Source organism: Schistosoma haematobium, chromosome 3 (genome assembly GCF_000699445.3).
Source record: "Schistosoma haematobium chromosome 3, whole genome shotgun sequence".
Taxonomy (NCBI): Eukaryota; Metazoa; Platyhelminthes; class Trematoda; order Strigeidida; family Schistosomatidae; genus Schistosoma; species Schistosoma haematobium.
Genome location: NC_067198.1, coordinates 21,160,763 through 21,185,988, shown reverse-complemented (window position 1 = coordinate 21,185,988; position 25,226 = coordinate 21,160,763). Strand labels below are relative to the sequence as shown.

At 33.3% G+C, this 25,226-nt stretch overlaps 1 protein-coding gene across 2 annotated transcripts in view; it reads right to left on the bottom strand.

The window, feature by feature from the left end:
- Nucleotides 1-9,480: 9,480 nt before the first annotated feature.
- The window catches only part of POLR1A_1 (DNA-directed RNA polymerase I subunit RPA1), a 41,547-nt gene continuing 25,801 nt past the window's right edge, over nt 9,481-25,226 (bottom strand). For both annotated transcript variants that reach the window (XM_012937296.3, XM_051213259.1), the window contains 7 exons: nt 23,247-23,406; nt 18,822-19,280; nt 14,805-14,891; nt 13,117-13,281; nt 12,219-12,329; nt 11,062-11,254; nt 9,481-9,739 (listed from right to left, as the gene is read on the bottom strand). In XM_012937296.3, coding sequence (XP_012792750.3) covers nt 9,633-9,739; nt 11,062-11,254; nt 12,219-12,329; nt 13,117-13,281; nt 14,805-14,891; nt 18,822-19,280; nt 23,247-23,406 — 1,282 coding nt within the window. In that variant the 3' untranslated portion in view covers nt 9,481-9,632. The remainder of the gene's footprint in view (nt 9,740-11,061; nt 11,255-12,218; nt 12,330-13,116; nt 13,282-14,804; nt 14,892-18,821; nt 19,281-23,246; nt 23,407-25,226) is intronic.

Genomic DNA, 25,226 nt, shown 5'->3' with positions numbered 1-25,226 from the left:
GGGTTTTAGACAAATTATGATTAGAAGTCGACCATGTTAATAATAAGTGAAGAAGAACAAATCGAAGATAACCAATTGTTAAAATCATGCTATACACTAAGAATTTACTTCTGACTTTATGAATACTAAAGTTTTGAATAGTGGATCACTAATTGGTTTTGCTATTATTCTTTTTTGAAAAGGAAATCTTTGAATTTTGATCTGAATTACATTAATGTTCCATAAGGTCTTATTTTTTTCTCGTTTTTCGTGCATGAAATGCATTCCTCTACTAAAAACTTTTCCGTTTATTATGCAAATAATCTTATTGTGTGCATACCAGTTTGCCGTTTACTAATTGTCTTGAAACGAATGAATTCCTAGCTGATAGTGAATGATATTCCATTTCGAACAGTCCAGAATTTGATCAGTCTCAATGTTAGACTGTTAGCTTCAGTCTGAGAGTCGTAAAAAGGACTTAAGTACCTTGTTAGGTATGATAACTCACTATTGAGGATTCCGTTATAAGAGTTATGTTAAATGTCATTTATTTTGGTGTACTATTTCTTTCCACTAATCTCATGTTTTATTACCGCTAAAAGTTTCCAACCTAACTTGCTATACACGGAGGGGCTATTTGCTTTAAACACCGCCTATGAATTATTGTGTAATACCGATTCTCTTGTATTTTGTACTAGCATTTTTTGTGAGCCTTTAAGAAAAAAACTATGGGATAGTGTGTCTAACCTTGCAACTGGTATATAGCGTTGGTAGTGAATGTCTTGATTTCATTATGGTTATGATTGTAGTCATATTAGATCTGGCAAGCTATCAAATGATTAGATTAGAGCTCATAATGGTAAAGAGAAATCCCTATAGTACCTTATTCTGCATAAATTTTATAAAACAGATGTTAATGACTGTAAAACTTGCTTAAAGACTTCATTATTTATTCCTAGTAATTTTTGTCTTTCATTGCGTGCATATACATAAAGTAGTGCAAGAAAAGAATAAGAGGAATTCCCCAAAGTATTTTATACTGAGAATTTTCTACTGTAGTAAATGCATAGCAATGAATAAACCTATTCTTATTACCATAAGCACGTTTACATGTCTAATAATCCTTGCCTTATAAATCAGAATGGGAGTTAAGCCCATCTCTGTAGTATTCATGTTTATGCACTATCGTCAAGCTAGTTTTTGTTAAAGTAATTTTATTTTCAAAAAGCATCAGTTATTTGCATTTATTCGATTTACAAGTAGATGGATTAAATACCTAAATTTTTACAATATAGAGATCAAGATTTTAATGTTTTGTATTTTCTTGTTCATTCACCCTAAGCATCCAACACCATATACATCGTATACAACGTATAGTTTTTTCTTCATCTTATTTACGTGCAGATATGATGAAAATGATAAATAGACTCGACAATGTGAAACCAACTTCGTATATAAACAGCAGTAATGGTATTAATTTCTGTACAACTGATAGGCCAATCAAATACAGATATATCTCATGATGTCTCAAGGCCTCAGGGTGAGATAAAAGTTGAGTAAAAAGATTATTCGCCTAGCCAAGGTCATTGTGTACATGTCGTTATCAAGGTTAGCTTACCCACTCCAAAATTATCCATTGGTCGTGAAAGTTTTTCAGTTGCTGAGATCAAAGAGTCCTACACAGTCACTGTTTCCTCTTGTGCTACCGGTCCCATTAAACCTACCCAGGTGATCAGCTAGAATCACCAATAAAAATAACAACACAACATGATATATCTGAAACATGAGAATCCACTTGATTTCTTTTCCCTGAAGTAATCTTAAATCCCTCACATGATTCAACGTTGATCAAGGAAGCATTTTATTCTTAAATAAGTTTAGAAATTTATAACAAGTAAGCGTAAATGTTCCATAATAGATTACTAATGTGACATACAATACAACAAGAATTGACTAACCAGATATTATATTTTGTTAAGTTATCAGTATAGTTCCCTGAAAACTTCTAGTTCGGAACTTGTCATCTCAAATCGTTATTAATTCAAATGATATCTACCCACCTGGTAGGATTATTAAATTATTGAGTATACCTTGGATTAGTCTCCTTATACCAAATTACACTGATCACCTTCAACTTATCTGTTGTGTCCACTAAGTACACTGACAGTCATTGGCTCATACACCTTATCTCATGCCTGCCCAATCGGAGCACTACAAAACATAACCGATTTACCCTATATCATATGATTCAAAAACCCATGAGACAATATACACTCATTATAAGACACGATGGTTCATAAATAGGAAGTTATAATCTGTTAACAACTAGATCATGTACAATATAACATTGAGTGGAATGTACATAATTGATAAACTGTAATTTACAAATGGTAAGGCATATATCAACAATTAATGTGTTCAATGAAAGCTTAGAATGGTCTTCGAAATTCCAACTTTTCCATTTATTTGTCCGTATCTAATACAAATTTACTGATAATCACAATTTACAAATATCAAACTATTGATTAAAATTATCGCATATCATCTCATTATCTTTAAACAAAATGACGATTCCCGGTATAAAAAAAAGCTTCCGATGAATTATTAAGTAATGTTAAACCAAAACTAAGAGTTTTACAAAGTGTTAGAAAATGCCAGACTTAAGTAAATAATCTAATAAAGAGATAGATTTGATGAATAATTTAGCGTTTTCTAATTATTTTACAGATAAATCATTTATTTTTCATCTACAAGACCAAACCATTAAATGTTAAATTAAGTAAATATGATTTACCAGTGTTATGAATATTTGAAATAAAGGTAAACAAATGGGAAAAAAAAAGAAATAAATTGTGGGAATTTAAACAAATGAGTGTAAGTGTAAGACGCATTTAATGAGTGTAAATATCATGTGCAGTGATTTCAATAACATACATATAGAATGACTCATGTTTATGATGTTGCATAACTTATTTATATGTTGCCATAATGAGTCATTATTGCATTTATTGCAAACGATCTCATGAATTATCAACCTTATTTAAAAAAAAATAACTTATTTCTATAAGTAATGAAATATTTTAGAATGACTCAAGCAAAGCAGGCTTAGAAATTAAGTCATTCGGTTTTATGACCGAGGTTATTTATTACATTTTCAATACTCAAGCACTTAGCACTTTCGGTCATGATTCTGTCTATTTAGAAGATGAATGCTGTATAGTAATTTATAATTTTGTTTAAGATTTCATTTCAAGTGACTGGTGTTATACACAATTATATGGCATGAACGTATCAATGTAGCTCAGTCTAAAATGCATAATCAAATCTTTAATGAAAATTACGCCAAAATTCAGTGCACATCCACTAAATGAGTGGAAAAATGGCATAAGATTCTGAAAATCTCATTTGGAGTTATACTTGAAAACAAATTAATGTTTGTTATGATTTAGTGTACGGAATCGTAACAAATGTTGAATCTGTGAAAGACAGTGATTACTGGCTTAAGATTCACAGATTCTAATATGGTGCTACGAAAGCACTCTCCAACAACTTAAGATCATTTGTGGATTTTTAATATTAGGATTAATTTTTCTGGTAATAAATAGCCTCACTAACAGTAATGATCTATGCATATTCTAAGCTGAATTATTTTGAAAACGTACATCAACAGAATATGAATCAGTGGTCAAAAAGTAGACAACTCACTTCCGAAATTGAAGCTTAGAATTTAATAATATCTGAGATACCTTTTGACTTAAATGCATTGGGTAAATGTACAGTATAGGAACAAGAATAAAACAACGGCCAAGAATTTTCAGCTACTCTCTATCCAACTATAAAAGCATATTTGCAAATTGATATTTGATGGTATGGTAAACGATAATATTACAAATTGTAAGCAGGTTTTACATAATTAATTAATCTATTAACGTCTTCCATAAGTTTTTTGCATGTTAGTCGAAAAAGCAACAAAATGCAAGTTCGAATTTATGGATGCAGATTTCCCACTCTTCAACTTTCTTACATAGTTATTTACGCCTGTTACACCTCGCAGAGGAGCATAAACCGCCCACCAGCATTCTTCATCCAACTCTGTCCTGAGCAATCCTTTCCAGTTCTTTACAGTTCCTATTGATTTTTCGATATCTGTTTCCGATTTCCGGAACATTGTGTTCTTCGACTTTCGTCATTCCCATTTCCTTTCAGGATCCCAGGTTGACGCTCACCTCTTGATGCAGTTTGGTGATTCCCGAAAAGTATGTCCCATCCACTTACAGCATCTTTTCCTAATTTACAATTCTGATCCAACTTGGTTTTTCTCCACCACAGTAGGTTGTTGCTGATGGCATCAGATCAACGGACATTGAGTATCTTACGTAGACAATTGTTCATAAATACTTGTACTGTTTTGATTATAGTTGTGGTAGTCGTGCAAGTTTCATCTCTGTACGTACAGTAGAACTGTCTTGACATTCTCATTGAAGATTCTCACTTTGATGTTGGTTGACGGTAGTTTTAAATTTCATATGTTCTTCAACTGTATGAGTGCTGTCCTTACCTTGCGAATCCTCACCTTTACGTCTGTGTTGGATCCTCCTTGTTCATGGATGATGTTGTCGAGGTACGTGAGAGATTGCACATCTTGCAGAGCTTTTCCATCGAATGTGGTTGGGTTGGTGTTTTCTGTGTTGTATTTGAGGATATTGCTTTTTCCTTTGTGTATGTTGAGGTCTACCGATGCAGAGGTTTCTGTTACACTGACTAACTTCAGTGATATTTGTTGGTGTGTATGGGATGGAAGAGCTAAATTATCTTCCAAGTCCAAATCATCTAGCTGTATCCAACGTGTTCATAATATTTCGTACTTTTCCTGAGATGTGTATGTGATCATAATTCAGTCAACCACCAGGGGGAAAAGAAAGGAGCTGAGTAAGCAACATTGTTTGAATCTGGTCCTCATTTCGAAAGCGTATGTTAGCTGTCCTTCATGCCCGACTTTACAGAGTAGCTGTCGTACGTATTCCATATGATGTTGACGATCTTCTCAGGTGCTCCATAGAGTCAAAGAAGTTTCCATGATATTCACCTATCTACACTGTCAGATGCTTTCTCGTAGTCACGGAAATTAATGTATAGTGACGGGTTCCATTCAAATGACTGCTCAAAATTGATCCGTGGTCTCACGATTCGATCCGTGAACGACTGATCCTTACGGAATCCAGCCTGTTGATCTCGAAGTCAGGCGTCTACTGAATCTTTCATCCTGTTCAGCAACACTCTGTTGGAATCCTCTCCTGGCTTTGATAGTAGCATAATGCCTCTTTATTTCTCACGTTCGCTCATATCTCTTTTCCTTGGTATCTTGATGGAGTATCCTTCCTTCCACTCTGATGGAACATGTTCTTCCTCCTAAATCTTCCTTAATAGAACGTAGAGCATGTTTGCAGTTACTTTTACATCTGACTTCAGTGCCTCAGCTAGTATCTTGTCACGTCTTGCTGCTTTCTCACTTGTGATTTGTCTGATGGCCATCCTGATTTCTTCGATTGTTGATGGGTGATAGCTGCCGGAAGGTCTTAATGTGCTGCTTCGATATCCGGTGGCTTCAGTTGTGCTGGTCTATTCAAGAGTTCTTCATAGTGCTCTACCCACCTGTTCCACTGTTCTTGAATAGCAGTGCTTGGCCTACCTATTTTTTTATTGACAGGTCACTCTAGTTCACCATATTTCTCTGCCAGCTTCTTCGTTATATCATATAGTTATAAGTAAATTCACTGGGAAATCATTATTAACATATATTATGTGTTTACTATATACAACACCGTGATTCAGTGTAATTTTTGATTATATTGTAATAACAAGCAATTGATTTGAAAGGAACTATTTCTTGGCAAGCTGCTTGTGATTTGACTTACTATTCAATAACCGATTCATAATTACGACGAAATGATTATGAAGATTGTTCATTTTGTAGCATATACTGATGTTAGTTAAATAACTGTCATCAAATTGAACAATTATGAAAGACCTCTCGTCCTGATAATGAATGTTATGCTTACTAGTAATTAACATTGAGTAGAATCCTCAAATTTCAAGTAAGACGTGATTGGTGGAATTTCAGATTGTCCATAGTATGACACAGACCACCAAGGTTAATGGATGTTGATGATCACGAATAAATTTACCATTCTTGATACTGACATTAAGTCTGCAGTTTTGTAGATTACAATATTTATCAGTTGGATAGAGAGATTAGTTTCCCCACAGATTGATATCAGTTGGATAACAAATGATAGCAAAACTAACACTGAACAGTTATTTCGACCTAGTATGGAAATATGGTAATGATCTTGCGATTGGATTGTAAACGAATTCTAAACACATCTTTAGGACACAAAAGTTATTGACATTTTTAAGACCTATGTTCTATCTTACTTGAGACTCCTCAGTTGAATTCATCCGTATACCAGTTATAATATTTACTCTAAAATTAAAACCTAACGCTTTAAACATCAGATTAATATCTACTTAGCTATCCAGTTTTGGTAGTCCATAAATTTCTATAAAAGTACGATATTTATCACTATTATTTGTAAGAGTTTACATTTTTCTAGTTTTGATTCCCGTGAATTATTATGAACAATATTTGTTGGTGTATAAACTCTTGTGGACTGAAACACTCAATATTATCCGTAATTACAAGTTGATTTAGTTGGTAATAGTAGGATTAAGAATAAGTCCCTAAATTTGACTAAATACACACCGTAAAAGATTCTTCCCCAATTAATAACCATAGAAATTAAAATTACCATGTAATTCATAAGACACATAGTGAGTTATCTATTAGAATAGTTCGTATTACCAAAAAATTAACCGGCTCAATTGAGCCATGAATACTAACAAAAAATAAGAACTATTCACACTAATAATCATGTATTTATTATAACTTAGACCAGATTAAAGCTTTAAAGATTATTTCAGACATACACATTTCGGTAACAATGACGTAGAGTAATAACAATAAACACATGACTAACATTATTGAAAATTTGAGGGGCGAGGAATTTGAAAATGGTTACCAAGTCAAATTCACTTTATTTTATCAATAATAACATGTAAACAATGAGAATTGAATTAGTAAGAATAAATAAGTAGAACACCAATTATGGCATTATCGTATTTAATGAAGTTCGCACAATTTTCTTATGGGAATAAAGAATGACAAGTGAAACACTTAAATAATTATTAATACAATTATGTAGTTAGTAACTTTTTATACCCAGAGTAGTTAATAAATGATCTATATTAAAGTGTAACTGATGTAATAACTTCGTAGTGTGATTTATTGTATGTTGATCCATTGAGTGCGTTGGTAAAAAATTCCTAACTTTGGTAACTTAAAAATAAATGAAATTTAATAGTGTATAAAAAATCTAATTTAAAAGATAACGAAAAATTGCGTGAATATTCACCACACTCATGGTGCAACAAACCGATATCTGAGTTAAACATATGCAGTCATAAAATGAGAATAAAAGGAAAACAATTACAAGGAGTTTGGCTGATAACAAACCTTATTATTATTTATTTGAACACGTAAATATTGGTACAAAAGGCACCGAAAACATATGCGCCACACAAGTCTCTTGTGCGTGGGCTGTGATACTGTCCAGGTGCCCAAATCAAAGCAGGTAGTTTTCTTAGGGGGTCACATCCTAAGCCTTTGACCTGAAGGTCTAATCCACAAGGCAGTGCAACAACTTTAGGAGATTCAGTCCCATGGTATCCGGTGACCAAGAATAGGTTCATACGTCATTTGTTTCCTTAGGATCATGAAAGTCATTGCGACTATTGGTTTGGAATCAGGGTTCGCCAATCCCCCTAGGTTTATCCTCCGTATCTACCAACCCGATTAAGGTGCTGCACATTCGCTTTTCATCCTCTCAATTTCGTAAGCAGTAATGCCGCGAGAAGGCAGTGAGTAGGACTTACCTGATAGTGCCTATATACGCGTGGTCATGTGAGAGCATTTCGAGAGGGAGAGTTAACTCTCCCCATTCTCGGCCGTACCAGGGCATTTGGGGGCAAGAAAAAAGCCAACTAGATTGGATGATCATAATGTGCTAGTTGACTCCAGTTTTTAGAGATGATGATTCAGTTAAGCTAGTGGGAATGACTGGGCAATTATTTGGACAACAGTAACCATAGGCCTAGCGATCTCGATTGCTTACTACTATCTAAATAAGAGACTAATATTTTAGCCTGTCAGACGTAGAGACAAATTGATGAATACTGTCTTCAAACCCTTACGTTCCCCATGAATACAACGTTAAACTGAGGTCCAACAATACCGGACCTCAAGAGATCAGTCAGACTTCAGGTTACGTAGATAATTGCATCAACAGGATCTATGACAAATACTGACACGAATGCACGTCAAACGGCTTTTATTCTCTTTTCCCTGAATAACGATCTTAAATGAGGACTAATAGCAATTCCCTCCATATCGGATTATCCTGTTCTAATGCACTTCGTTTGAGTTTTTTTACTAACTTTTCCTTTATCCCTAATTTCCCTCTTCCATATAAATCTGGTTTTTTAAATCCTTATCTATTTGATTTTATACAATCGTATACTTTCTAATTACTTGTTTAGATTAACTGGTAATTCCTCGGACAGACTACGTAATATAAGATATAGGGACAAAATAGTTTACAGAATATTTATTATTATATGGTTTTGAATCTAATAGTCTCAAGTTATAATTATTTGAACAATAGTAACTGGTTAGATAATGATCTCTCTACGGTGTGCAGTAATGTGATACTCAGTAAGAGTAATAACAAAGACAGTCTTGGTGCATAATGCACATTATATATATATATATATATATATATATATATATATATATATATATATATATATATATATATCATTTCATGAAATTGATGTGATATTCAAAGCAGTATATGATTGGTCGTTGAGTGTGGGCAAACAGACACAGCTTACTAACCATTAAATATGTGGTTTCCTTTCCTGTTATTGATTTTCACTTTGGACTCACTGAATGTGACTGCTTGTAATTGTATTGAATGAAGTATTATGTAGTGTTAATCTGGTTCTCTATTCTAGGTTGTGAATCCTGGTTCTGATACAACGTGACTAGTCTTATTATCGTATTATATATCAGTGTGATGAAAATATTTTAAACCATCCGTCATATCAAAAACATCGAGTTAACACAGTGGATAAATGAGTATGCTACTTAATATTTATCAAGTAATCTTGAATAATTTTACGTTAAAATTTTGTGGTGTATTAGTAACAATGAGAACAAATCAAACGACAACAACCTATTTTGACTTATCTATTAGATACAAGAAAAATGTAAAAAATCTTTAGTCTGATTATATTGCAATAATATAACTAAGACAAGTGACAAATTAGTGATAAAAATCTTCAATAGGATTTCAAAAGCAAAAAGAAAAACTAATTAAAAGACGATTGCAATTATTTTCCTGTTTTATATTTACATAAATTTCAATCTGGGAAATATTTTGTACACACACATACATACATACATGAAATCATTGAAGGTATGACTGTACACATAAAATTCTATTGATTTCTTATTGATAAAATGTGTATTTTATTTAACAAGCCAACTTTTGGAGTAGTTCAAAACAATTTGTTCCGGCATAATGAACTATTCGACCAGTAACTAAACTTGCAGAAGGAGAAATTAAATTGTCCATAGAATCTACACAATAGTAAAAAGTAAAATAATAGAATGGATGTAATAAAATGGAATAAATTATAAATTCAAACAGATTTAGAATGATAGTTTTTGTAGGATACACTTAATTTACTGTAATTTCCGACTTTGTTTTCTTGTAAAAAAGCAAACTATAAACAAATCATTATGTAAATAAACTACAAAAGAGAAATAAAAGTTTGATATCATGAAAATTAGTTGAGAATGCTCAGGTGCCAAACTGTGAGAGAGAATGATGCATATTTAAAACCTACATTCAGCGTCGATTCGCTTAAGACAGTAGTTTTAGCTTGTTGACGATTGACAACTAAAATGGAACCTAGATCTAGCGTTTTTTGTAGATTACCTTTAACAACCTAACAAAAATGCTGGTTTTCATCAACAACAAGAATTTATTCATGAGCTATCGTTAAAAATTGTCTTAAATGACACTATTATATATGTAAGATTTCAACTGGAATTGTGATGCGATAAAGTAATAAAAAAAGAGATACTATTGGTTTTCTTAAGAGTACTTAAATACTATATTTGTGAGTCGATATATGACAACTGACAATTGGCATTTTGAATCAGTGGAACGAATCAGAGAAATTGTATCATACATGCTGTAGATAATGTTGTCTAGGAATAAATAAATTACTGTGTTTACTCACTGATGAGTCTAGAAAATTTAGTTTCTTTTTTTAAAAAAAATCATCACTCTGTATAACGTAAAATACGGTTTGGTAAAATCTTTAATGATACGAAACTGTGGTAACTCATTTCATATACGTTATAGAAAATATTTCATTTATATGACATTAAAAACGCATATAGAGATAATGATTGGAGTTTTGATGGAAAACACAGATGATACGTAGTTACGTTTCCAGCAATGTTTTTCCAACTTCAACATAGTGACTAACTATAGTAGGAGGTGATATCTTCAGAAATTCCTGTGAAAACTGTTTTTTATAACATGCCTTTAAAATTGAGATCACTTAATCAGTTATAAACAACACAGAACCTGATACATATACATCGGTTCAAATGGCCAAACCATATCAGGAAAAACATGCATTTCACTCTTTCAATTCACTTGAATTAAGACATTTTTGCACAGAAAATTGTTAAACAAGATGGTTCTTGCTTTAATCAGTTACTATTTCGAAATACGGAAATGTAATCAACGCACTATTTCAATTAGATTGAGAGCATAATGAATTCAAAATCGAAATTCTATAAAATTATGACCAACATTGGTAAGAAAAACTACTATGACAGTTACACATACATAAATACATACAAATAAAATAGTATAGAACTACCATTTTGTAATGAATTTTTTAAAACATTTGCAACAGTCTCGAAGGTCATTTGCTGAAGCAGTGATGGATGTGAACTCATTGAACGTCTATTAAAAGCCTGATAAACGCCAAATTTTGTAAGATAATCACTAATTAGTGATAAATGCCGTGAATTCACATGAATCCCATAATGACCAAAGACCCCAGATACTTCCTAAGAGTAAAATAGTAACAATAACATAGTTATGAGTCTTCACTAGTGTTTAAATTTTTAATTACATGAAACAATTAAATTTGTGCATGTGCTAAAGCTCAATACTTAATCTGTTCGCCGAGTACTATCTGTTTTATTCGGCTTTAAACCATACACATGTTAATTGTATGGTAGTTAATAATATCATCTGGTTATTTAAACAGAAGTAGGTAGAAAGACGGATTCGAACATGAGGTTTAGTAATTGAAAGACAAATGGTTTGTGATGTATGGGCGAGTGATAATGATTGGTTATCTGCTTAGTCAGACATTTAGATAGTCTTACAGGTGTCAGATGAATTGTATATTCCCTTATCCTTATTGTTATTACTCACTTATTGTTCCGATAACGCAATGAGGAGATGAAGTTCATCAGTTTACATAATTCTGATAAACTTCGTCTTCTCACTGCGTTATCGAGACTTATCAAAGGGACTAATTGTTTTAAATCAGTTATTATTGATTGTTCATTGTTGTTGGGTTGTGTCGGTTTTTGGTGTGGATATATATTTACGTTGTGGTCAGGATAATCACGTGTTCTAGATCTGAGTTGTGTTGAAGTCCTGTAGAATAGACACTGAGAGTGAATCTAGTGTAGATATTCGTCTAAGGCAAATTAACGTCCCATACATGTAAACGTGGAAACCCAATCGTTATAACATTAGACGAAGTAAAACCGAGCGTTATAACAGTTTGGTTTAACAACCAAAAACCATTACTTCAACATTTGAAAAAAGAACACTAGCTGATCTTAAAAAGTGGCCGGGTAACATATCATAAAAAAGATTTCATAACAGATATATAAAAAGTGCACAAATATTTACAATCAGATAAATTAGAACATTACACATTGTTTTTCTTATTGGGAAAAGTTAATAAAAATAAAATAATAACAATAGTAATAGTAATGATAATACAACACGTACTCTTTGAAGTGCTGCCCGAGCAGCTTCAATACCGTATGTTTCATTCATTACAGTGATGTTGTTAGTATAGAGTCGACTCAAATCAAACACTTGTGGATAACGCATCATCTCCTGCATATACAATTTGAGAGAGAAAGGTGGAATATGGATAAAAACACGTAACAATTCATTAAGTTATTGATCATATCTTATGTGTGATCACAAAGCCAATTTAATGGAACTTTCCTACATTCTGAAAAGGATTGAATGATATACAATTTTCAAGCACATTTCATAGTTGAATAGCCTTTTGTAATTTTTTTTGGCAGAAAGATGTTGCTATGATGACAATGTGTGAGACTTGAGCAGAAAACATCAGATACGTGTTTCAACATAAAATCAACCAACTTACAGTTCGAAAGATTTGTAGATCCTCTTTAGTATATTCACTGAATATAGCAAGTTTCCTGACAATAATCAACTGATTATTACTGATTTTCAAGAGCACGGTTAAATTAATAACTGAATGGATTCTTTTTTTAAGATCAGCAGTGAAAATGGCTTATTTCCGTGAAGAAATTTCACACACGAAGAAGAAAGAACGCCAATCATAATCATTACTGATGTCAGTTTAAAAAGCAAAGCTGCTTAGTTTAAGAAACTAGCTGTAAGAAAGATAGCAGCAACCGGTATAACAGAGCAGAGTAATATTTAGATATTTTCCCAGTTATCATTTTTAGTTTATTTGTTGTTCCAAATTACTTGTAAGCAGTATATGAAGAAGTATTAAAGTGACAGCGTACTGTAAAACAAATTGATGTTAATTTACATGATGTTTCAAAGTGTATAAGAACGGTTCACTAGCCTAACCGGTAACCATAAATGTTTACAAATCTAATAAGAATTTTATGGAACTTACAATCATGTTTATACCTTCAACTCGGAACATCCATTGATTTGGTTTTGAACGATCAATAATGGTCTTTTCGATACCGGATACCGAGGATACAACGCTTCGATTAATAAGGCGCATAATTAAAGTTTCTAGGTCAATAGATATACGTCCTTCGTTTGGATCGAACATCTGGTGATAAATGATAACATTATATATGCATAAGGATGAGTAAAACACAGTCGCAAAAAAAACAATATTCTATTTCAAATATCAGTTTATGTTTATTTTAAAAATCAACAATGGGCTATATAAGTGACCGATCTAGATTAAGATATGAGAAATAAAGAAAACCACAGGTTTGCATACAGTGTGCTAAAAGTTCTCTTGGTTACTAATGGTAGTAATAATCAATATTATTATCTCTTGTATTTTCTCTATTCGAACAAGAACAATGACTATTGAGTGTATTATGGTATCTCTCTGTTCAAGTATGACAGTAATAAAAATTTGTCAAATGTCATGTACAATCCTTCATTTACAAAATTTACTGATTTCTCGTAAGTTTTCTCACTATTATGAAACAACACCGAAAGCCACGTTAAATTTACTTTCAATAAATAATTGCCAAAAACATTTGCTGATTATAAGTAGCAGATAGATCACTGAAAACATCTAGTGAATTTCACGTATACGGTATATTTTAGTGAATCATAATTGAACTAGTAATAATTGTTTAACAATGTTTTTATGTATCTGGATTGTTTGAAGTTCATTGTCATTGAGAATGAGTGAAAGCTTAATAGAGAAGACCAGGTTTAATTATTGTATAATCACATAAAGAATGGTGTGTGAGGGTTGTGAATGTTAACGATCAACTTGTCAATAATGAAAATGAACTAATTGGGTGATACTGCAGGTTTGTCGAAAATTTTCAATTTCCAAGTTAAATCATGGATTGAGTATAGTTGGGCAATCATTGAAAACACAATTATATGAACGAAGAATATTCTTTCCTATAAGTTCTTATCAGGTTCTAAAATTATAAATCCAAATTAATAATCCATAAAATTGGCCAGATTTAAGGCAGAGTACATCATTTAAAATTGTAATATATGAATCAACAATTGTTGTTTGTCATGTAAAATCAAATTTTCGCACTACTGTGGAGTTCAATAGTAAAACGAAACAGCTTCTCAATGCTTTATGGTTTGAAATATTTATCTATCTGTTATCTGTGATGTAAACTATACGTTGAGTAGTCTTTAACATCATATAAGGATAACATGAGTTAATAGTTATACTTTAGAACAAGTGAGACTATTGTATTACAGTGATCTGAGCATTTTCCCCACTTACGCAGTAAGCATATTAATTTAAGGAAGGAAGAAAAACTATAAGCGATCAGGAAAAATAAATTGTAGATCAAGAGCCTAATGATAGACTAAGAAGAACTTGAGCATATAAATAAATGTTTAAAAAAAGATATCTTAAACTGTAGGCTTTTGCATAAAACAGAGCAAGACATTATTGTAATAAACAGTACATAAAAAGCTCTTCCATTTAGAAAGAGAAAAAAAGGACAAACACATAATTCAATTTTCAAGCAGTAGATAACTTTTTTCAGTGGAAATTCATGAAGACTAAATACGACTGACAACATAAAATGGAAGCGACAATGAAGACGAAAAGTACAACAAAAACAACTAACTTACACAAATTGTAAGACGTGCCCATTTCGGCGATGAATTTTTTCTGTCGAAATCGTAACCACTGAAACGAGCATGCAGGCTGGTAACAAACTGATTATATGAACAGGAGGAAGTAGAAACAACGAGAAAAATATGGTTGTGTAAAATATTAAGAAATTATTAGGATTATTTATTTTAAGATAAAATCATATAAGCTAGTAACAACACAAACACACAAGTTTCTCAAAATAATACCAGTAAGACAGTGCGAAATTGCTGGGATGGAAGACCAAACAATTTAGCTATACAAATATATAAACATAATAAGTAAAAAGTAGAAATTGATAACGTGATGACAGGTGTACTAGTTGTGATAAGGATAATAAAGGATTGAATTAATGTTTCATAATAAGAGGGTAAATCAATGACTTGGAAAATATAGACATTCATAAAAAATTGTAGGATTATGTAATAAGAAGTGTTCGAATAATGGGACAACGAAGTGTATGTATTTGATAAAGAAAAAAAAGGTGGGAGTGAAGAAAGGGTATGGATAATACTAATAAATAAAATCTACTTATTATGTTTATTTATGTGATCTATCGTACTGTTATCACTGACTCATCAACTGCCTTGATTTATTTAATAATTTCTTATATGCATATAAATATTACTGCATATTAGAGTAAAGCCTTATGAGGATCTAATCGAAAACAATATTGTTCGCTTATATTTGTTATTCTAATTCACAATATGGGCATTTTTAAAATAAAATAAATAAACGACAGCAACTTCTTTATATATAAAACCACATGCGAAGTTATTCAAAAATCGATAGACAGAAAATGGATAATGATAGACATGATTCACATGAGGAAATCTTAGGAATCTCTACTATATATATATATATATATATATATATATATATATATATATATATATTCGTTTTTATAATAGCACGGTTCTGGTTGAAAATATTTGGTAATATAGATTGTAGTAATTTTGATAAATAGATTCACCAGTTGATATAAGCTAGATTACCATTGAAAGCCTGGAAGCACTGGACAGTTTTCAATGGTGGTCTAACATGCACAAACCACCATACTGATAATAATCATGTGTTCACTAGCTTCAAAATATGCTTCCCAGAGTTCTGGTGAAAATCCATAACCAGTGGAGTCCGATCCGTCTTGGGTGGAGACAGTTATCCACTTCGGACAATAAATGAAGGGTTGCGCAAGACAATGGGGCGATCGAAATTAAACACTGTTAGATGCTCGTTCAGTGGTCTAGGGGCTCGGCGTTTGCGTGGGAGACAGAAGGCCCCGGGATCGAGTCCCGCGTGAGGGATTGTGGATGAGCACTGCTGAGGAGTCTCGTACTGGGACGAAACGGCAGTTCAGTACTTCCAGGTTTTCAATGATGTTTTAGCCTAGATTGACACATGAATTAAACTATTAAAATTACTACAATGTCCACAAATCCCCATTCTGATAATATAAATTGTAACTCATTGCCCAAGTACAGATACAACTGCTCAGCTTTGAACCACACTTTACGAGTGAAGACCAATTTTATTATTTATTTATTTATTTGAACACATAAATATTGGTACAAGAGAGCGCCAATACATATGCGCCACACAAAACAATGAGAATGCGAAGAGAAATAGAAAAAAACGGAAAAAAACTAAGGAGCGCAAAAGAAAAAGAGAACAATAACGAAGAGTTTGGTGTAAGGTAGTGTGGTAGTAACGAGGTACAATCAGAAGAAATCTTTCAGGTAAGGGAGACACAACCACTTTTTATGAAGAAAGTAAAAGAAGGTTACAGCAGGATCGCCATCGGCTTCTATTCTGAGCCATATCTGACAAAGTCTCTAGCCACTGTGTAGCACCATCTCTCAGACCCCAACCAGGGAGTCGTGAATGACCGACAGAAGCCAGTCCTTTGTAGCTTTCTTTCATGCCACGACACCATTTCATGCACTGACCACCTCTCCGCTTCTTCCAACCAGTCCCAGAGTCGGCAAATAATGCACGACGTGGAATTCTCTGGGACGACATTCGGAGAACATGTCCAAGCCACCGAAGTCGGTGTTTCAAGATGGTGACACCAATTGCATTATCATCTCTGTGCCCGAACACATGATGCCGAACCTCTGCATTACTGACATGGTGTTGCCACTGAATGTCAGCAATCCTTCGGAGACAGCGGTGATCGAACACAGAGAGTCGTCTAACGTCCTCAACTCGGAGAGACCAGGTTTCACAAGCATAGAGCAAAACTGCTCTCACCGACGCGTTGTAGATCCGACCTTTTACAGCCAGACTAACATCACGAAGGCGCCAAAGGTGGCCTTCGTGAAAGCGCTTGAAAGACAAGCGCCTTCACCATTAGATCACTGCTAAACTGAAGTAACTGATATACATGTTCATCAGTGAGTAGTAGGGACAATAGGTTGGTTAGTAGTAGTGAATATATACTCAGTAAGTCTGATATACAACAAAGTGATGGCTGGATTTTGAAGAAATAATGCATGGAATTGTACTTCATATTAGCTGGCGTGGAAGTATAAGTAATGCTATCAAGAAACATGACCCCATGGAAATCATTTACCTCAGCAAATGGCATTCTTCGAATAACCAACAGTAAGTTCTGATACCTGAATATATTACACTATATTCAATTACCTAACCCTGCCTGGAGCTCCTCCGGTGTTACTGTCGATCCTAAACCTTTATGTAGTTAGGGCGGCACCATCGATAAACATGATTGATGTGATGTTGATATTAAAGCAAGAGGCGGCAAAGTAGCGGTAATATCCTTGTAATCGAATACCTGGAACTTAAAACGACTGTCGTCCAACACCAAAATCAGGACCTTCAACACAAATTTTACAGGTTCTATTTTATGGAACTAAAACTTAGAGAGCTACCAGAACTATCATCATAAGAAAGTATAGGTATTTATAAATGGCTGTTTACATAAGATACTCTAGAGTTATTGGTCAGGGGCCATCAACAGTAGATGAGAGCAAACAAGCTCCCATCAGAGAAGAAAATTAGAAAAAGATGTTAGGTGTGAATAGGTCTCATTTTACGGAAATAATTGAACTGAATCACAAAGCAAGCCTTATCTTGGAATTCCGAAGATCAGACGAAAAAAACCAGGCCAAAAACACATGGTACATGGACTTGGAGGCAAGCATATAAAAACGAATAGCACTTGACAAGAACTAGAAAGAACCCAGGGCAAAGCTACTTGGAGATACCTGGTTATTGACCTAGGGGTCCGAGAGGGATAGGTGGCTTAATTTACGTTAGTAACATTCAGATAATTGGATGAAACTGTAACGCCTAATTTGTTCCTAACTATATTGCAGTGTAAGCACCTTCCAAATAGATTAGTATCAAAAAAGATGGGTTGAATTTAAATTTGAAAATAAAAAAGCTATCAACTAAACTAACAAAAATCGTAGATGAGACATAATTAACTACGTTCGCAACATTATGCACTGATCTTAATGAATTTTAATATATTCCCTTGAACATAAACGAACAAATAGTGACTGTTTTAACTATTTTTTAAAAGAACAACTTTTAAAAGTCCATTAGTATTAAAATGACTATTCTGAACCCTACGTATAGCGGAAAATTTACTGTTTGATAGGAAGAATTGAATGGTGCATCGAAAGTGAGAATTCATTTGAAAGAATGCAACGTGTTGATGTGTTATTAAGAGCAAATTAAAACCTGGATTGTGAGGTAAACAAATAGTTACGATTCACAACCTCGTACAATCCTGGAACAAGTGACAAAGTAGGAAATAAACAAGACAAAAGAGATCATAAAACAGTCAGTTGAAATAAAATAACTGTAAAAATGTAAAACTATCCAAATAGTTACAAAATACATTTTAAGTAGCAAATGTAAGGAGAACATATCTCTAGAAAGTAGTGACCAATAATAGTTTGTAAATTATTGTAACTTATAATATCAGTGTACTAGTATTGATACAAATACTAATAAAAATGAATTACCGTTATCCGTTTGCGAGCTTCATCATGACTTATAGCATTCTCTTGTTCTATATTTCGTTCCATATTTTCTTGGATTAATTCCCGTTCATCATCTACATCTGACTGATTTAATTCAGGATCACCAGTCCATTGGATAAATTCATCAGAATTTGTACCTTTTGAAGTAGTGGTTTTATGTTCAGATCTTGAAGGATTGCCAAGAAGCATCTTTAATTTACTTGATGGAGATAATTCATTCCAAGGCCATTTACCATTATCGTCTTGTTGTTCATCGTCACCGTCATCTTTCTCACGATCTTGTCCAATTTCATGTAGTTCGGCTGCTTCAGCATCATATTCATCGTCTAAGTCTAAATCGACCAATTCATCCAGATCAGATCCATTTTTACGACGATTATTATCACCACCAGTAATATCTTCCTCTTCGGCATTTGCTTCGAGACGCCGGCGTCTGATAGCCTGGAAATATAGAGATCAAAAATCATATCTTAAAAATAGACTTTTATTTCGAGATAAGAGACCGAGATGGAGGGAGAGACAATAACTATTATAGTTGATGACAAATTGATTCATGATTATTTTTAGAAATTTGAAAATGTTGACGGTCATAAGTATCTGCTAAGTCGTTACAACAATTTCTATTATTCACTACTGTATTGGGCAAAAAATAAAAGTATCGAAGAAGTCTCATTTATGAGTACGAGGTTAGATAAGGGTAATAATTTGAATTCAGTTAACTCACTAGCCAGGTACAGATCCGAGTAAATGGCTTCAAGTGTAGGATAGTCAAAATACCCAGTTGTTTAAACCGAGGTTAGGTGGAGCGGGAATCAAACCTAAGATCCAATGGCTAAAGTCTGAACGCCTTAGCCACTGAGACACCACTGCACTAGGGGTAACATTAGGATTTGAAAATCTAATTCAATAGTATCAAGTGGAGCAATAGAGATTAATATGTCAGTGCCTATAAATAAGACACCACATACTGTGTGATGTTATAACAACTACTACTCAGTCATTTAAGAGATATAATTCATTAGGAAAGTATTTTAAAGCAACCACTGGCTAACCGTAAATTTTTAAATAACTTACCTAAAAATATGGTAAATAAGCCACAAAATATATGAGAATATAAGTAGACTTTTCAATTAGTAGTAAAATTTTGATTTAGGTTATTTCAGAATGAATAGAAAACAAAAAACCCCACTTTTTATTGAACCATATTTCCCAATAGTAATTTCAATTACTATCGTTTGCTTGTATAACTAAATATGAACTGGTTTTTTAAGAAAAACTCAGCACTTGACTGTTGATATAGTTTTAAAGAAAAACTTTTTTTTCTGAAAAACCATGGTTTATACACAAAAACGATTTGGAGAATGTTTTATTTGACTTTTGAAATATGCTGGCAGTGTAACATAAAGCTACTTATAATGTAAAACACATTTAACTGTGACTCAAACAAATAATACGAAATGGTGAAGAGTTTCTAGGATAATTGAAAAGGAGGTGGAAGATTGTTGGATATGAACATAAAAGGGTAACTGGATAGGTATAGAGGTCGGGTTTGACAACGAATTAAATAAACATTATATTCAAATTTCAATGGCAAAAATTCTTACTAGTAGTTCATTTAATGTATTATTTTAGTATAAGGTGATCAAATCATAGGCGACGTAAAATTCGGCACACTTGTGCATCAGTTTAATTTTTCACACCAAATAACCACGATCAGATGAAATTGTTAAGACAAATGACAAAGAAATAAGAGTAGTAACAATATCAGTAGAGTAGATTACACATAGACAGTATAATTAGATAAGGATGAATGGATTCCCATATGAAAAGAGTAAAGTTGTTAAAAAGTTTCAAAGTATTTCTCAAAAAAAGGGCATAGAAAACGGTTGTATACACTACGAAATCAGCGTTGAATAGAAGCTTTTCAGAAACATATAGAAAGTGAAGTCACGTGCAGCATCTCTGATTGGATATTAACCAAAACTACTGGTATATTTAGTACGATTCTAGAAAATCCCGGAAAAATCATGGTCGTATGTAACTAAAAATAACCATGAAGAAAAACGTTTATTTCGTATTTCAAGCTTTTGCTCTTGTGTTGCCATTTAGATTAAACCCAGGGGTTATCAGACACGGTTAAGAAGCTAGATTGTGAGTTCACTTAGCATACTTATCAAAGATAATTTTAAAAAAACAAGATGCAAGGGAGGACAAAGAGTGTATGTATCTATGGTACTCCAATTGATTCAGAGCTATGTCAATCAACGTATCCAGCATTTGGATACGATAATCCTACAGAATCATGATCTAAGATTACTTTCACCAACAAGTTGTTCATTTTACAGCTTACTATTCATCTCTTTCACTTAATGTCGGTTATTCATATTTATAAATTTCGTTTTCTTTATTATTTATACACGAACACACTTTCCACAGGATTTAAGCATAAGTTATGATGGAACAGTGAGAGATTCAGGATCTAATATAATTCAATGAGATAACACTTCCGTCCTCTGACTTTTCAGGGGTTGATCTTCTACCAGGAGATTCACTTGTTTACTTAGAATGTGGAGATGATATAGTTGTGTTTGAAGTTATTTATTTATTTAAACACATAAAAATTTGGTACAAGGGGGCACCAAATAAAAATGAGTCACGCAAATCAATCGATTTTTATGAGGGCTGGGTTACTGTCCAGGTGCCCAAATCAAAGCAGGTAGTTTTCTTAGGGGGTCACATCCTAAGCCTTTGACCTGAAGGTCTAATCCACAAGGCAGTGCAACAACTTTAGGAGATTCAGTCCAATGGAATCCGGTGACCAAGAATAGGTTCATACGTCATCTGTTTCCTTAGGATCCTGAAGGTCATGGGAAACACTGGTTTGGAATCAGGGTTTCCCAACTCCCCTAGGTCGATCATGTGTATCCACCAACCCGATTAAGGTGCTGCACATTCGCTTTTCGTCCTCTCAATTTCTTAGACAACACCACCACTTATAGAAGGTTGTGAGTAGGACACATCTTACGTATGTCCAACCACCGCCTACCTCGACAAGCGATGCTGTTTAGTGTAGGAGTAGGCTGGGAGAATATCAGAATCTGCCAAACCGAAACCTGGCATCATTCCATGAAGTTGTTATATCCGAGCGAAGATTAAATCACGAGTAACTTCTGAGACATATTAATTGACTAATATTATCTATATATTCTTATGGCATAACTATTCAACAATTAGATTATGTATATTTATATTCCTCTATTTATAAGCTTTATTTTGACCTATAATTTATTATTGTACGATTTACGGTTCTTAAGCTATGTTCAGTTTATTGACTACTGCCTCCCACGTTCACAGCCACTTTTTGGCTTTATTGTGTACAAATGTTATTTTCTATTTTATGGTACGTTGTGGTCTGTCTGGTTGATATATAGACCGAGTATGTTTGAAATAAATGATTTGGTTCGATTCATGTTGCAGAGGCTGGTATTGTGTTCTGGACTCAAGCGGACAGGCTAGGCGAACATAGGACCAATAAGGACGCTAGGCTGCTCATACCGGTCGGACGTCATTGGTTTGGCATAGTGCTAAGGTTTGTATAAGTCGTATTTCGATTGGTGGATAGATCACGTGATAAAAAGCCGGACATAAAATTATAACAGAGGTCATCACCAATTGGACTGGCCTATGTTAGTAAGTGTAAGCTACTTGGTTGGGGAAGGAGTGATTACTCTAACCAGTAAATAGACTTAGAATAGCATGACTCAGAATCATTTGCAATGGTGAAGATGCATCCTGTTGGGGAGATCCAGAAAATTCCACGAAAGAAAGCCCAAAAGGCTCTGGAAAAGCTAAGATACATCTTGTCCAATCAGCATTCAACAGAAGTCTTGCCACAAATATATAGAAAGTGACAAGTCACATGTCGAGCTTCTGATTGGATGATTACGTATACTGCTGCTATATTTAGTAGCCTTCCAGATATTTCTGCAAACCTAAGACCATCCAAAACACTATAAATAACCTAGATTTTCTGTATATAAACGAACCTTTGGACTGAAGCGTTTCTCCCATATTTCGCGCCTTTTCTATCGTATTCGAGTCGCCGTGTAGATTTAGCCTGGGGGAACTAAATCTAGCGATCAATTAGAAGACTTATCACATCCATTCTTTGTCTCTCCTGGATTCTATGCTTCTGAATCCCGCATAATTTTTTTTTATTTCACCAATTCATATTTCCATGAATCGTATCTTCGACGTCGGCAATTCTGATCAAGATTTGAATGGGGGAATTCTAACCACATCAAAATGAAAGATTTAGATGTCCAATTAACTAGTCATATAGAGAACAAAGTTCAAATCCTAACAATGAAACTAGGCATACTGAAGTTTCCGTAAATACAAACCTACTTCATGTCCATCATCTTCATTCCATTCGTCTTGTGCACGAGTACGACCAATACCTGGTTGATTCACAATATCAGCATCCTCAGCTGGTTCTTCCGAGTTTTTATTTTGACCAGCTTGTTGCTGACGAGCCATAGCAGATAAGGCAAAGCTTTTTATAAGACTGAAGTAAATTAACAAAAGGTATAAAATTCACATTCGGACAGTATCAAAACGGAAGAACTAATGAACAGACACATACAGAACGACAATAATGGTGCCTGGGTTAAATATATGGTTTGTTCGATCAGCACCAAATAGAAACCTCTCGGAAACTATCAGAAGATCAACAGATTATATGTCGCTCTCGGATTATATGACTATCTAATTTGTTACTAAATTTAGCATAGATCCTGGAGCTTCTAGAATGTCATGGTTACATGTAAATCTAGAAACATTCTTATTTTATGTGCATATACTAACCTTGAAGTAAAGCTTGCCCTCACTTTACACCTTTTGTCTGTCGTCTAAGTTTGAGGTTTAGAAGAACCCTGCGGGTCTAGGAAGCAGTTAAGAAGTTATTATTAACTATTAGAGTGGAAAAATTATCACTAAAAAAGGTGGTTAAATCATACACCTTTTATGAGTGGCTAACAACAACAGTTATGGTAAAAGATATTATTATGTATGTGTATTATGATCTATTAAACGTTTGTCTTTATAGGTATCGTCATCAAGGTTTGACTTGATAATTTCGAATAAATTGAGCATTGGGTAGATTGGTATAAATAAATAATGTATTTGTAATATCCCAATGAGTAGAAAAATTAGATAAATTTATTCTCTGAGGAAGTGGCTTACACTGAGTCACGAAACGTCAGAAAATCTAATTTTTCTACTCATTAGGATATTACAAATATATTGTTAGTCTTCATAGTTCAAACGAATAATCCCAATCAAAAGTAACAACCAAAATCGACTTAGTTTGCACAGAAATATTATTCAGGCTTCGTTTGTTTAGTTGGATTTGATCCCGTTTGTTGTAAAATCGTAGTTTCCTAGTAGTTGAACAAGATTGTTTTGTTTACAAAGGTTGGAGTTCTATAATCAAAAGTGCCGTAACGACTCGTTATTAGTGTACTATTCAATACTTCTACTTCGTTGATGAGATTATTGTTGGTACTGTAAATTGTTCGTTGAATAAATAAAATAATAAATAATAGTAGTCCTGACTATTGTTTATTATACATTAAGCAAAATTATAAATAATTCTAAAATCCTATACACTTGGTTCAAATACAAACACTGTCTGGCTAATTTGACACCCCATATTCATTAAAAGTGATCGACGGATGTTCTCCATGAAGAATCATCCATTTTCGATTTTAATATAAGAGTATAAATATAAAAAGACTTTCGTAATTTTTAAAGCTATCGAAAAAGGTAAACAAATATAACTAGCAAAGATTAAAAATACTGATACATTAGGTAATTCATTTATGTTTCTACATTTCAAGAATGTCACATTGAGAGGAATTCTAAAAGAATAAGATAAGCTAGCAACTGAAATATAAATAAGTTGAATAGTGAATAGGAAATAAACAAAATGACAATATACTTGGTATGTACACGAAAATAAAAAGCTGAATATTTCAAAAGCTGTATAACTGATTTTCAGCTATACTGTCTGTCGTCATATGTCGATATTAATGTTCAAGAATAGTTGAAATAAGAAAACTAAGGCTATAAAAAGAGGAAGAATGTATTTGTAAAATCTCAGCGAAAGGATTTAAAGTAAATCCAGCGTTTCGCCTGGCAATCTGGTCCAAGCTTTTTCAAGAAAACTAAGGCTGTTTGGAAAACTTAAATCCGCATTCAAGGATAGTAAATACTGTTATTATGATTCCAATTAAAGATATCTTATATCTCATATCAAAATATACATATGTAGCTCATTTAGCGAAAATATAACATGTTAATTTATGTCTCAAGTATAATAAAATC